Raw genomic sequence first — 15,506 nt, 5'->3', positions numbered from 1 at the left:
TCTCCTTAAAGCTTTTTCTTTTTTCTCTCAATACTTTCCCAGGGTTTTGGTTTCCATGCATATGCTAATGACACTCAGAAACAAGTCTGCAGTCCAGACATCTCTCCTGAATTTTAAGCTCTTGGATATAACTTCCAACTGGACGTCTGCACTTGGACTTCATTATGGTCCATTGAACTCAGCATATTCCCAAAACAAATTCATTATTTTTCCTCTCCTTTCAAAGCTGTGCCTCCCCCTGTACTTACTATCTGGGTGACCAGCACTTTCTTTTATGCAGTTGTCCTGGCCGGAGGCTTGGGTGCTGCCCGTCTTATCCTGCGTCCCTCACACTCATCGCCTGTAGCTAATCAACCATTAAAATCTGTTGTTTAGTCTCATAAATGACTCTCAAATCCATCCGTTCTTCATCTCTGCCAGACGCTTCTCTGCTCTATACTAACATTACATCTCTCCTGGATGACAATAATTTCTTGCTAATCCAGTTTCCATAAATCATACACAGGATCTTTTAAAAATGCAGGTTTGATCGTACCACTCCCCTCCTGAAAACGTTTCTGTAAGCTTCCTATCCCTCTTAGGATAAAATCCGAATTTTCTAACATGGTGTGGCAGGCAGAATAATGACGCTCCAAGATGTCCACGTCCTAATCCCTAGACTCTGTGAATATTTTAGCTTCCATGGCAGAAAGGGTTTTGCAGATGTGATTAAGAAAGATTATTCTGTATAATCTGGATGGACTCATTCCAAACATGTGAGCTCCTAAAAGTAGAATGGTTCAGGGAGATGTGAAGACAGAAGAAGAGGCAGGAGAAATTCAAAGCACAAGAAGGGACCCCCCTGGCTATTGTTCGCTGTGGAGGTGGAAGGAAGCCATGAACCAAGGAAGGCAGGCAGCCTGCAGAAGCTTCAAGAACCAAGAAAATGGATTCTCCCCTAGAGCCGCTGGAAAGGAATGCAGCCCTAACGGCACTTTGATTTTGGTCCAGTGAGACCCCCCCTCAGACTTCTGACCTGTAGAACTGTAAGATAATAAATTTGTATTGTTTTAAGCCACTGATTCATGGTAATTTGTCACAGTTGCAATGAGAAACTAAACATGGTCTAGAGAGCTCTATATGGCCGCTCTCCTTCCTAATTCTTCAACCTCACTTTCTCCATCAAAGCTTTAGCCACATTGAATTTGAAATTCCCAAGATAAGCTACTTTTTCTTATGTCTTCAGGCCTTTCAACCTATTTCCAGTACACTACAATGATCTCATCTTGGGCATAATGGGTTTTTTCCCCCCGTGAACACTTCTTAAACTCCTTGTGTAATTTATTTTTCTCTGTACACATTCTTATAGAATTTTGTTCTTCCTTATGTCATAAGCACCTTGGGAATGATATATTTAATTTAATTAATTCACTTACTCATGCATTCATTCATTAATTCGTCAAATATTTATTAATTGTCTCTATCTGCTAGGCATGTGGGATATAATGGTGTGCAAAACAACAAAACAAAATAAAGCAAAAACAATGATCCCCAAACTAAAGGAGCTTATATTCTAAATAACAGCATCAGTGAGCTGGGAAAATTCTAACCCTGCGTGGCTTGCATATCAAGTTCTTGGAACATAGTAGGTGCTCAGTAAATGTTTTCTGAACACGAATGAATAACTAAGTGCAAGAAGGGACAGGAAATTCTTGATCACGTTTTCTTCGGCAGATCTAAGTCTGTATTTCTCTAGGCTACAATTTCCTGGTGAACCACCCACATCCTACTTGCGCAAGACTTGTCTGTCAGTAAGGCAGACTTTCAGACTGGAGACATCATTTTTGTAAACCTGACTCTTGCCTACACCATCCAGAAAATCAGGGAGTCTGATAAGCTTCCATCTTTTAAAAGGACAGGTTAAACCTATATTAAACAGGCTGCCAAACTTTGGTGAACCTGTTTTCCCGGAGCCTGAGTATTAGTGTGTATCTGAAAGTACATGGCTGAGAAATTCTCTACAAGAACTTTTCCATAAAGCTAAGATCTCCTCTGGAACTGATGGGTCTCATCAAGAGGCAACAACAGATGCACCTTTATCACCTACAGCAGTGGGTGTCAACACATTGCATATCGTAACCCTCAGATAGTAAAAATAGGAATTGTGAGATTGTGATCATCCCTCCAAAACAATTAAATCAGGCTTTCTGAGGATGGGCTCCAGGCATCAGACGTTTTTATAAAGTACCCCAGGTGATTCTCATATTCATACACTGTTGAGAAACACTGCTTGGCAGCATCTGGAGGATATTCGTGAAATCTGAAAGGGTGCAATTCAAGTAGGTTGGGGGTGCCCTTTATATCAAGCCCAAACTTGAAGCTATCACTAACCTGAAAATGTCACTGAGCTGGTTTACCATTGGTTTTGGGAATTACTCTAGGCTCCATTTATTAATGTCTCTATGGATCTTTTCAATATCTTTGTTTCTCCAATACTAGTCCTGTCGCCTTCAACTGGATTACCTGCTCCTATCTACCGTTTTTGTATTTATCACTTACTCAGATAATCTGGTTAGCATTTTGTTTTAGCATCTCCCCCAAAGAGATTACTCCCTTGGTTCTAGAAACTGCACCCTATAGATCAGTGACATGATACTTGTATCTTTCCCACCTGCCACCGAGAGCAGCTTCAATGAATAACTAGTTCAGAGAGAACAGTACGGACCGAAGGATCATCATGGGAGATAAAATCCACTGTAATCACTCCAGAGTGAGGAGTCCTTTGCTGGGCAAGCCTAGAACCCAGCCAGTGATGGGGGCTGATGAGAAAGTCTACTCATCTGTTTCACGCACTGGGGCCAGGATCCTGCTCCAAAGATATTGGCATCGCCCATAGACTGTTCTCTAACATCCTTTACATAAATAATAGCACTGCATTAATTACGTACACACTGACTGCCTTCTTTCTCAACTTCTACCTTAAGGAGCGCTTTTCTTTTCTACAGGTTTGACTCACACTCTGGATTTAGTACAGAGCTCTGCCTTTGACCATTTATTGTCCTACAAGACCATGATTTGGATTCATCCCTGGAATGACCCTAACCCCTGAATGACCCCATAGGAAGGTCCTCTGATCACACCCTCGTCCTGGGAGTGGGACTTACAACCCTCCAGATACCAGGAGCAGCATATTTGCTGGCTTACTAGTTTTGTCATAACCAGATACCACAGACCGTATGGCTGAAACAACAGAAATTTATCTTTTCGTAGTTCTGAAGGTTAGAAGTCTGAGATCAAGCAGCGTGTCTGCTGCGTGGGTTTCTTGTGAGGCTTCTCGCCTTGGCTTGTAGATGGCTGTCTTCTCCCCGTGTCTTCCCATCATCCTTTCTCTTTACAGCTGTGTGCAAATTTGCTCTTCTTATAAGCACTCTTCTTTTAAGTCATGTTGGATCAGAGCCCACCATAATGACTCCATCTTAACTTCATTACCTCTTTAAAGACCCTACCTCCAAATACAGTCATATTCTGAGGTATTGGGGGTTAGGACTTCAACATATGAATGGAAGGGGAGGGGACACGATTCAGCCCACAGCATGCAATAAATTTTTTTTTTAATTAAGCAGTTTCTTCTATTTGTCTACTAGTTTTACTAGACAATTTTCAAGTCTCATTTTCTCATTAATCTTTTATTTTGTAGGCATTATTAGTTCTCTTTAACAGATGAGAAACTAAAACCAGAATTATACTACTTATCCAAAGTTGGACAGTTAGTGGCAAAACTGGATTCCGAATCTATGTCTCTCAACTCCTAGTTCACTGCAATGTTGCCCTGTTCCCCTGTCACCAATCAAATCCTTTTTGAAATGACCTAAAAAGTCATAGCTTAGTGAATACTTTTCAGATGTAACAGTCTCATGATTTTTTAGACATTTGAAAATTCAGTAAGTTAATGAGAATGTTCTCTTTCTTTCCCCCTCCCTTTCTTTCTCCCTCCCTTTCTTTCTTTTTCTCTTTCTCTCTTTCTCTTGTTCTTTCTTTCTAATATAGCCATTCTAGGTAAAGCACAGCAGTTGGACAACGTGGTTCTTGCCTGGATCTGTTTTAAGCTTAAACCTAACTGGTGTCAAATTAGGCAAAAATAAAGTGAAAAGTGTGTGAGCGTCTGGCTGTTTTCCTTTCATTGCAGATACCTGGTTACTTGGTGGCAAAATAAGAAAGACTCTGGGGAATTATCAGGAGGAAATAGTAGATAGATTATGCAAAAGGCATGTGTTCCTGAAATGAATGCATTACATAAATATGAAGAAAGAAGACAAGTGATCTTGAATAGCTCCTTCTGAGCCCACTGTTCCCTCCTGGGCTCCTCTGACTCACGAGGTAGATAATGTTTCATGGCTCAAGGACTGTGTAAGTACAATGCTTACCAACTGCTGAGTTATTAGGCGGAGTGGAGAGGTATCCATAAAGCACTTTCTGGATTCTTAGATGAAATGTGTTTATCAAGTAAAACATATCGGTAAGTGTTTTAATCTCAGCTTGAAAGTCACTTTCCAGGTCAAAGTGATGTATGTCAACACGACAGGAGCTGTAACTCTGGGCCAGAAATGCATTACATGCAGGGCCATTGATGTATGCCTGCTCCCGTCTCCCGCCATGAAGTTTCCAGCTTTAGAAAAGGAAACCTCAGGAGCAGCTCACGCTCCAGGACACATTGTGGCAGACCCAGGCAAGAAAACACCTGCTGTAGGAAGGAATCTTTTTGTCAATAAATAAGACAATGTGGCTCCTTTGAGTGGAGAAATATAAGCTAACTAGCACTGCCTTCTTAACCCACAGATCTGCCAGTTTGCTTAGTTCATGCAATTCATCAGGATGAGAAGATAATATAACAGCGGTGTCCAACACTCATTTTTTTCTGGACCTTTCCTGATTTCCCAAGTTTTATTTAAGGGCTCCTTTCATGTGCTCCTGATGAGCCAAAATTCAATGACCTTTATGGAGGGCCTGCTCTGCGTCAGGAATGGTTCTGGCGGCTGGAGCCTACGTTCTAGTGGGTGAGGTACAATAAACGAGTATCCGGCAAATATAACATGCAAAATCAGTGAAGACATACAAACTGTAAAGGAAAATAAAGCAGGGTAAGAGGCTAGAGAGGGCTCTAGGGCTGGGGTAGAGGAGGGAGTTTTCTTATATGGGGCAGTCAAAGAGCTCTCTCGGAGGAGGTGTGGTGATGTAAAAATGTGTTCACAATTGTTTTGATCTTTCTTCCCATCACAGATGGGGGCTATGTGCCCTCCATTTAAAGCTGGTAGTATCTTTCTTAATACCTTGATGAATAGAATGCAGTGGAAGTGAGCCTGCATGACTTAAAGGCCAGGCTTGAGAAGGCCATGCAAGTTCTGCTGGGTTATCTCAAAGCATTTGCTCTGCAAGCCTTTCCCACTATGTATAAAACTGACCACCCTGAGTCTACCTCATGGAGGACAGAGACAAAGAGAGTGGTAGAGAGATAGATTCTCAAGGAGAATCAATTGTTCCAGCCTCTCATGGTTTGGGTCTTCCCAGCCCAATGACAGATATGTGAGTGAAGAAGCCATCATAAGAATCCCAGGCCCAGCCACCATCTTACTACATCCATGTGGGAGACCCATGGGAACCTCTTTACTGAGCCCACTCAACCCTTGGACTCATGAACCAGTAAAATAATTGGTATTGTTTTAAGCTATTCTCTTGGGGCATTTTGTTACATAGCAAAACATGACCTGAACAGAAGGTGATGCTTGGTTAGATACTTGGGTGAATTCAGAGAGAAGCTATGTGAGTATCTGGAAAAGGAGTGTTTTATGCCTGGGGGTAAATAAGTGCAATGGCCCTGAGACAGTATGTCGGAGGCACAGAAGTACGGTGACAGAGCAGGGCAGAAAAAGGAGAGTGGCAGACGTGTCTGGAGAAACAGGTAGGGTGCAGCCCCTGCCTTATAGGCTATGCTGAGGAATTTGGATTTGATTCTGAGCTTGGTGGAAATTCTTAGAGGAGTATGAGAACAGGAGTAACACCAGAGTTATGTTTTCAAGAGATTTAAAAATGTCTCTGGCTGCTCAATGGCAAACTGACTAGCGGGTGTGGGCGAGGTTGGACGCAGGCCAGAAATGAGAGTGATTTGGGCTAGAATAGTCACAGTGGAGATAGCAGGCGGTGGGCAGATTTGGGATATATTTTGAAGATAATACCAATAGATGTGCTGTTAGATTGCCTGTGGGAAGGATGCAAAGAGAGGAAACAAGTGTGATTCCCAGGTGTTTCCCTGAGTAACTCAGTGAGTAGGGGTGCAGGTTGGGTGAGGTCGGTAGAGAAATCAGGGAATATTTTGGAATGTTAAGTTTGGGATGCCTGTTAGATTTTTCAAGAGCTGCTGACTTAAGTAATTAGACTTTGTGTTCAGAGAAGTGGGGTGCACCATAGATATAAATTTGAGAGTTGTCAGAATGTAAGCGCTACGTCACTCCAAGAGCTGGATGTGAGTGCGTATGTCTGGAGTAAGGGTGAGGATGAGCCAACATTTAACAGAAATGTGACAACATGTCTGTAGGCTGATGGGAAAGATTCAGTACAAAGGGAGCTATTGATGATGCAGGAGAGAGGGGGCGGAGTTACAGGAGCAAAGTCCTTGCAGAGGCCAGAACGGATGAAGCCAGTGCCCACGTGCAATGGTGAAAGTCACAGGAGCGTATCTCCCCCAGCGTCACGGGCTTCACTCAGAGGCCTTGGCTGAGTTTCAGTTGCTGTGTATTTGTTTATACTCCTTAGTAGACTGTAAGCCCAGTGAGGGCAGAGACCCCTTGTAACGTGGTCAGCATTACACTGCAGTTCCTGATGTAATATCTGGCCAGTGTTGCAAACTCAACAAATATTTGCTGTGCTACCTGGATGAATAAACAAACGGCCATCCTTGTCCAATAGTAGTTGATGAGTAAATATCTGCTAACTTGTATTGAATATGAATATTAAAAACACAGGTGTATACAACCAAAGAAGGAGGGAAAACTGACATTTTGGATATCTTCGATTTAATAATTAAGCCTCGCTTTTCCGTTCACAGATGTTTGGGTGCTTTTCCAGATTGTTGAGATAAAATTTAACTCCGATAAATGGAATGATAATTGCTAACATTTGGGAGTGCTTAGTTTATGTCAGAAATTCTTCGAAGACTTTATTCTTATTACCACACTTAATTTTTACACCAGCCCTATGAGATCCCTATTATTAGTATTATCACACTTCAAAGATAATGAACTGAGCCACAGAGATGGTGAGTAATTTTCTTCAGGTTACACAGCTGAGGGCACTTGGTGGGCAGGGTGGGATTCAAACCCAGGCAGTTTCTCTCCAAGGGCCACCTACTGGCCACTCTTGGCACTTCTAACATCCAGGTTAGTGCTCTTTCTTAACTATTTGAATAATGAAGAATAAGATAAATATGGAAATTATATCTATACCAAAAACACCACCTATATAATCAAAAGACGAATGACAGATTGGGGGAGATGTTTGTAATTCATACCAGAGACGACGGACTAGTTTATAGTGGTCATAGAAATCCACAAAAGAAAGACAAGAAGCTCAATGGGAGAAAGAGTAAAGGACATGGAGAGTCACAAAGGAAAACATACACATGGCCTTTAAACAGATAAAAAGATACACAACGTTATTGTGGGAATCATTTCATAATGTATAAAAACATTGAATCATCATGATTTAAACGTGAAACTAATAGGATAGTGTATATGAATTATACCTCAATTTAAAAAATAATAAAAAGGGAGAGGGAAATTAAAACTATTTCAGAATACCATTTTGTTTTTTAATGTGTGAGACTGGCAAATATCGAAATGTTGCCCGAGGGCTGTTGGCGAGGCTGTGGGTCAATAAGTACTCTCATACTCTGCTGGGGGAAGTGGAGAGTAATACAAACCTCCCGGGGCCACGGGGCAATTTTAGCGAAGTGACAAAGGTGATTTCCTTTTGACTCTGTTACATCACTTCTGGGAATTCCTCAGGTGTATTATCCACTTGCAACATGACATAGGACTAAAAATATCCATTGCAACATTGTTTGTAGTACAAAAGATTGGAAACAACCTAAGTGTTCATCAAAGATGGATTATCTGGACTGCATATCCACACAGTGGGAAATTAATCATTTGTAAGGAGAATTGGGAAGTTCCTTTTAAATTGATACAGCAGGGTTTCCAGGATAGATTGTAAAGGAAAAAAGAAAAAGCAAAGTACAAGATAGTATGTAAAAGAAAGGGGAAGAATAAGATTACGTACGCCTCTGTGCTTTAATCTGCACTAAACCATTCTGGAAGGATGTACAGAAAGCTAATGAGAGTAGCTGCCCATGAGAATAGGGTAGGGCAGGAGGGGGTAGGATTCTAAGCACTTCACATGTAAGAACATATATCTCATGAGAAGTTATGGTTAGGGAAATCAGGACTTCTCAATGTACACCTTGTTATGTTTTTTGATCTTTGAACCATGTAAATATGTTGTTATTTACAAATTAAAAATAAAATATAATGGTAGCTGTGTCCATGGAGCCCTCAAAGGTGGCCCGTCACAGTGCTAAGGACAGGACATGAATTAGCAGGAATTTCACATAGCAAGTCACAGTTTTATTCCCACTTTGCAGGTGAGGAACAGATTTAGAGAAATTAAGGACTTTGCCAAGGTCACATAGCTAGTAAACTATGGACCTTGCGATCAAACTCAGGCCACCCGCTTCCAGGACCTGCGTTAAGATCTATGAGTCTGCCAGCGCGCTGGTTGTAACAATTCTATTCTACTTTGAGAAACCTAAGAGAGGATGCCCCGTTCATGACCTGTTCTCATGGGCACTCTTACGTTGGCAAGCAAATGATTCTTGATCTAGCCCCACAATTCACCGGTAGCAATGGCTCGCGGTCACTTGGCTTCAGGTAAAGTATGTGCAGCCGGGTGATATCCCCTGAAGCCTAGCTCTAACTCTATCCCTTCCTTTCCTCAACCAGAAAGCATATTGAAGTAATAGTGAGTTATTATTTTAAAGAATATTTCACATATACTGAGTTTTGTGCCTGGCACAGTTGCTGTAAGTACAATATACGTATAATAATGTAACTGTCACAGAGACTTCTATTACATAGGTGCTATTCTTGTCACTACTATGGGGTGAATTGTGTTCCCCGACCCCATCCCCCTGCCCAGAAAGTTGAAGTTCTAATCCCTGTACCTCAGAATGTGACCTTATTTGGAAAGAGGGTCTTTACAGAGGAAATCAAGATAAAGTGAATTATTTAGGGTTGGCCCTAATCCAATATGATTGGTGTTCTTATAAAAAGAGAACATTTAGACCCTGACAGACGTGCACAAAGGAAAGATGATTGAAGATAGCCCTGTGGTGACAGTGGCAGGTGCTGGAATGAGGTAGCTGTGAGCCAAGGATGTCAAAGATTGCCGCCGGCAGCAGAAACTAAGAAGAATCCTATCCTGGGTCTCAGAGGGAGCATGGCCCTGCGGACACCTTGATTTCAGACTTCCAGCCTCCAGAATCGTGAGGCAGTAGATTTCTGTTGTTTGAAGCCGCCTGGTTTGTGGTACTGGGAAGTGACTACAACTGTCATCCTACAGAGGGAACCAAGGTACAGAAAGGTTGAGTAACCTGCCCAAACTTACATGGTTTGTTCCTTAGCAATGGCGCCTGGGGCTGAGTTCAGGAAGCCTCCCTCCAGAGGAGTGCTCCATTCTGATCGAATCTGTATTTAAAAAAATACTTGCAAACTCCAGTTCTCTGGCCAAACCATGTGTCTCACTTCGCGACAGATCTGAACACTCTGTTTTGACCTCAACCCTCCATCAAGGGGCAGAGCACGGAGTGTTCGAGCGGGTCACCCTAACAAACTCCTAAGGAGGGCCCTGGCCGTGAGGGCGCTTGAAGCCAAATCCAGCTCAGCGGTGCAGCTGCTCAGAGCTGGGGGGCCGCCCAAGGGGGCTGTGAGGTCCTCCCTGACACAGCTGAGTGCAGCCAGGACCCAGGGGCACGAACTTCAAAGTTGTTGCAACCTTCCCAGCCACCTCTCATTTTGGATCAGCGGGAGTCTCAATCCAGGAATGCGGTTGTTTAAATTATTTTTTTAACTTAAGAAAGGGTCAGGCTAAGTATTAGAAGGCTAAGGCAACTTTTAGTAACTGCCTTCCCAAATCCCCTTTGTCCCCGATGCCCGGGTAAGTGAAAATGTTTTCTGAATGCAACAGGCTTTTTAGCTCAGGAGTGGGGGTAGGGGCAGAGAAGTGATGGCATGAAGGAAGGGGGCAGAAAGGTGTGGTAGACATCGAGGCAGAATGAGGCAGAGAGTAATCTTCTTTCTTTTAAACTTTTAGGATGTGAGAGACTGATACACTCAGGCTTATCAATCACACTCTGGTGAAAACCAGCTTTGTTTCAGAATTCCGAGTATTGAAAGACTATCTTGGCCTTCACATTTGAACGCCTTGTTTAAAAGAAATTGCTGGAAATGGCAACAGGTGTCCTTAGAGACTCTCAAACAGACACTCCCCGCACTTTTCCTCACCCTTTTGCAAAGTTTAAACTTTGGGGCTATCTGTCTCAATGTGGGCTGACATTTTTTACCTACTTCACTGTTAAGAAGTAGACCTTGAAAGATCAAAGCCTGCAGTGAAATTCCAGAGACAAATGGAAAAGCGACTCACCTAGGAGTGGGCCCAGCGGTCAGGACACTTATTTCTAAAATGCATAGTGCAAAGGCAAACCACTGGCCCGCAGACATCTGCTCAGGTGGGGCGGCTCCGTGTGGAATGGCCAGACAGGTCCCGCAAGGCGTTTATCTGCAAAGGGCCGGAGAACTGGCCCGACAATTACTGCTTGGTTTTGGTTGGGATTTTTGTCAAACTGGGCTTCCTGGGAGCCAAAGTCCAATCCAAGGAGAGTCATGTTGTAATTCTTGGCTTACTGTTTTCTCATATTGACGAGTGAATTCCAACAATCAGCCCGTGAGTGCTGAATTGACTAAGATTAGTGAGAGTGTTGAAAACAAACAAAAACCAAAAAACAAAACAAAACTCCAGTGTTTCTCATCTGGGGAGACTCTGGGAGGAAGAATGAGAGGGTGTGCCATTTGGGGAAAAATGTGTCTGTGGATGATTCTCAGAGAGGCATAAATTGGTGAAAGAAATTAGTCAAAGAACTAATGACTGGAACAGGAGGCAGGGACCAGGGACCGATGTGGCAATCTGAGGCTGAGCCGTGTGGGTGATCGCCTCAGGGGTGCCTCGGAGCGCAAAATGCAGTTACAAAGCTGGATTTCTTTATAGACGTGGTGGATCTTTTTGAAGAATCCAGGTAAACTCCCGCAGGCACGCACAGTATCCCGCGGGAGGATATGTTCTCCTTATCTCAGAAATGCACTTGTCAGCAAGATAGATTCGGAGATGGAGCAGTTTGCTCCCATCCATCCTAGAGGACCCCCTTCCCTACATATTTTCACTTTCCCTGGTACTTGTGGAAAGGGTAAGGTGTCTTTCTTCTTTCTTTCTTTCTTTCTTTCTTTCTTTCTTTCTTTCTTTCTTTCCTCCCTCCCTCCCTTCCTTCCTTCCTTCCTTCCTTCCTTCCTTCCTTCCTTCCTTCCTTCCTAGATTTTATTTATTTATTTGACAGAGAGAGACAGCCAGTGAGAGAGGGAATACAAGCAGGGGGAGTGGGAGAGGAAGAAGCAGGCTCTCAGGGGAGCAGGGAGCCTGATGCGGGGCTTGATCCCTGGGATCAAGGCCCTGAGCTGAAGGCAGACACTTAACGACTGAGACACCCAGGTGCCCCAAGGGTAAGGTGTTTTCAAAGTGCCGGAGAATGTGGATGTCAGAGCTGCTCTTAAAACACTGCTTGTAAGGTAGGATGACCAGGACCTGCGCAAAGCCATTGATACCTCCCCCCCGCCAAAGAATTCTAATTTAATTGATCTAGGATGGGACCCTGCATCAGTATTTTTTTAAAGCTTGCTGGATCATTCAAATGTGTGGCCAGGTTGGTATTTAGAATGACCAGCTTGAGAAACAGTATTTCGCTACGTTTCTGAAAAAATGTTTGCTGACACAGGACTTAAGGGGCCTTCATCAATACTTACTAATTACAAAGAGGCAATTTTCAAACATTAGCACATAGGCAGTCTGATAAAACAGAGGGTGGGGTTGGAGGATACCAGACAGTTACTTTTTCCAGCACTGCCTTGCCTTTCCACTAATGGTCCTACTCAGAGTAGAAGTTATTTATTCTCCTCAGGCTTTCTTGCCTCCCTTTCCTTTTCATGTGGAGAGTTTGGGGTCTCTCATGGGGCTAATTTCATCGGCTCCTGAGCTCGTCATCAACCTGCAGACTGTGCAGAATTGCCAAGTAATGAGGTGATTCGAAAGTGGGCAGCAACACTCGTCCTTACGCCAGTGATGAAATCGATGCCCAAAGACACTTCTTTCGAGTCTTAGCTAATGACGAGTGGGCGGCACCCAGATATGGTAGGAATCTGTCCAGTCTGATGTAGCAAGGCTGAAGACTCTTACGTGGCTCCCGGGACCTGCCAGGATACTTATCAGAAAGAAGGATCTGGAAGCAGGCAAGATAAGATGATGTTTTATGCTAATTAGACTTAATGCTCATTGGTTAGACTTTGCGATCCTTGACTTGATAATTAGATATGAATGGAGATTGAAAATCACCTCTGTCCTAGGAGACTGACTGAGCTCCCCCCACCCCCGCCCCCGCCCCCACATGGAAGAGGGAAGGAGAATTTCACAGCTGGCTGGTTGAATGCTGAATTGTTCTGTAGAAGTTCTATTCATTTTATCCCCATGGTTCAAACTAAATGTAACGTAGCAAAGGAATGGGAGCAGTAGAATATAACAACAATATATTATTATATATATTATATTTTATTATATTTATTGTATGTTAGTGACATGTAAAATACAATATACATTTCATTTTTGTAGTGCTTTTAACTCTTCTTTGCCCTTAACAGCTATTATGTACCTGACATGTTTTAAATGAGGTTTATACTTCAGTTATATCTAGGGGAAGTGAAGCATGCTAGACAAGAGAAGTGAAAAGAATAACATTTTCATTTAATATGTAATGGCTTTCAAAGAAAAGAAAGGATAAATGTTTATCAAACTTTTCTAATGTGTCAAGCTAATAGACATATATATTATAGCTAACATATATATGTATATGTATATATATACATACGTGTGTGTGTGTGTGTGTGTAATTTAATCGTCAAAATAATCCATTGCACAGTTGAGGAAACGGAAGTGCACGGAGATTACATCATTTGTCCAGCATCACCCATCTGCAGTTGCTGAGAAACTGGCATTTGACCTTGGTTGTGACTGACTCCACATCTCTGGCTCTTCCCACAATACATCAGCTCTGTTGCTGTTATTATTTGAATTATGTCACGTTAAACAACATGAAACTATAACTTTTCTCATAAACCCTCTCAACTCCATAAAAGGTAGGCTTCCGGTTTAGCTTTACAGATGAAGCGTGGAGAAATATGGCCAAGGCTATGTGGACAAAGCGGCAGAGGTGGGATTTGAACAAACATGTCTTAAAATCCTGATGCCAGAGTTTTCCACTCTGCTGAGGGCTCTCAAAGTTTTCTCCACTCGGGACCCTTAAAATTTTTTTTTTTTTTAATTTCCCTTTGGTTTCAGTTTGCTTGGGAACTTTGTGGCACTAAATTATATTTATTGCACAATAATAATATTTTTTTCCTGTTTTTAAGGCAGAGCCACGTACATGTATACATTAGAATGTGCGACCATCAGGCAGAAACACTTAATTTTTACTGAAATGATGTAAATGTGTTGGACATAATTTCCATCTGGATCTCTTAAAGTGATGGAAGCTGTTTTTTGGAAGTTTATTATTACAAATTTCATGGACTCCCTCAGTGTCCAGGGATCCCAAGTAGGAGCTGCCATCTCATTCCGTATCTGTTTCCAACTGAATCCCGAAAGATCTACGGGTCTTACGCCACTACACTGAAATTATAGTGCTCTCACTTAAGACACACACACTTGCCGGAGGGAAGTAGAATCTTCAAATGGCAGGCATCTTGGTTTGGGGTGTGTTCTGCTTGCTGCTGTATCCCCAACATCTAGGATGGTGCCTACCACTATTAGGCTTCAACAGACAGTGGGAATTATGCATTAATAGATGAATACATAAATATAGATGAGGAAAATGATGTCCAGGAAGGGGAGGGGACACTCCCAAGGTCACACAATCGGCGGTGGGGCAGTGTCAGATTCCAGCTCTCTTCACTGTTGGTTCTATACCGTTTTCATTACAGCACTTTCAAACAAGCTCTTTTATAAAGAGAGAACAATTTCTCTATGGAGTGGTTCTGGGGCTGTGTGTGAAAGTTCAATGGGAGTGATGTAAGTCTGGCGATCCCTTTACACTAATAGGAATTCCTGAGGCTCAGATCTGTTTACAGTCACATGGAACTACTTAGGGCCCCCTTGATGGCATTATAGCGCTTCATTTAAGAAAGAGTTAATACAGTCCCTTTTTCTTTTGAAGTTGACAAGATCTGGCTATACCACCTTCTCCCCTTCTGTTTATCAACACGGTTGACTGTCTACATTCACCCGAGACTTTTGACATGGTCTTCTCTCTCTTTCCCTACTCTAACTCTGGCCTTTCCTTCAGTGATGTCAGTGCTCTCTGAAGTGCCGCCCACCTCACTCTTTCTTGATCAGTTCTATGAATATTTATCTTCACCCCATCTAGCCCACTGTCCTAGCGTCATTCTAGCACCTCTACTGCCTTCTTCTTTGCAAATGTCAGTGTCCTACTGTCTGACCATGATTTCCAAGTCTTCCGATTACCTCATCCTCATCCTCTCAATATCCCCTTTCTCCTCTTTTTGAACATCCAGCTCCTTGATTTCTCCATTTTGGGTTTCTCGTATTGCTCTTGCCTTGGTTAGCCACACTCTTTTTGCAGTCTGTGTCAGCTTTCTTCCCTTCCTACATGGTTAAGCTCAGCCTATTGCTGTTTGCCTTGGTCTTTTTTACTCCATGGAAGACCTCCTTATTGCTAAATTTGGTGGACACTTCTTAGCCCTGATCTTTGTCCCGTAGGAGCATCTGACTTGACTGGCTATTCTTACGCTTTAAAACTCTCTGTTCCCTTAACTTCTGTGATACAACATTCCCTGATCTTCTGCCTCTCTTTTGCCAGCTCCTCTCCCTTGTCCATTATACGATGCTGATGTTCCTCAGGGGTCTCTCCTCTACCCTCTCCACGTCTCAGTCTAGCCCTTCTTATCTTACCCACTCTTAAGATTAGGCCTACTCTTCAGAACCAGAAGTCTCATGGTTGAAGTTCCTTTACCAGAATCACCTGGGTTCTTGTTTTAGAAGTATAGATATCTAGAAGCGATACTTTTTGAAAAATGCAAATCTTATGG

General features: G+C 42.7%; 1 protein-coding gene across 1 annotated transcript in view; it reads right to left on the bottom strand.

Moving 5' to 3' along the window:
• Positions 1 to 10,901, bottom strand: part of C9 (complement C9) — a 54,940-nt gene extending 44,039 nt beyond the window's left edge. The window contains exon 1 of the mRNA XM_008692615.2: positions 10,729 to 10,901. Coding sequence (XP_008690837.1) covers positions 10,729 to 10,805 — 77 coding nt within the window. The 5' untranslated portion in view covers positions 10,806 to 10,901. The remainder of the gene's footprint in view (positions 1 to 10,728) is intronic.
• Positions 10,902 to 15,506: the final 4,605 nt, after the last annotated feature.

Source organism: Ursus maritimus, unplaced genomic scaffold (genome assembly GCF_017311325.1).
Source record: "Ursus maritimus isolate PB19 unplaced genomic scaffold, ASM1731132v1 scaffold_15, whole genome shotgun sequence".
Taxonomy (NCBI): Eukaryota; Metazoa; Chordata; class Mammalia; order Carnivora; family Ursidae; genus Ursus; species Ursus maritimus.
Note: the sequence above shows the minus strand (reverse complement) of the source record. Positions and strands in the feature narration are given on the sequence as shown.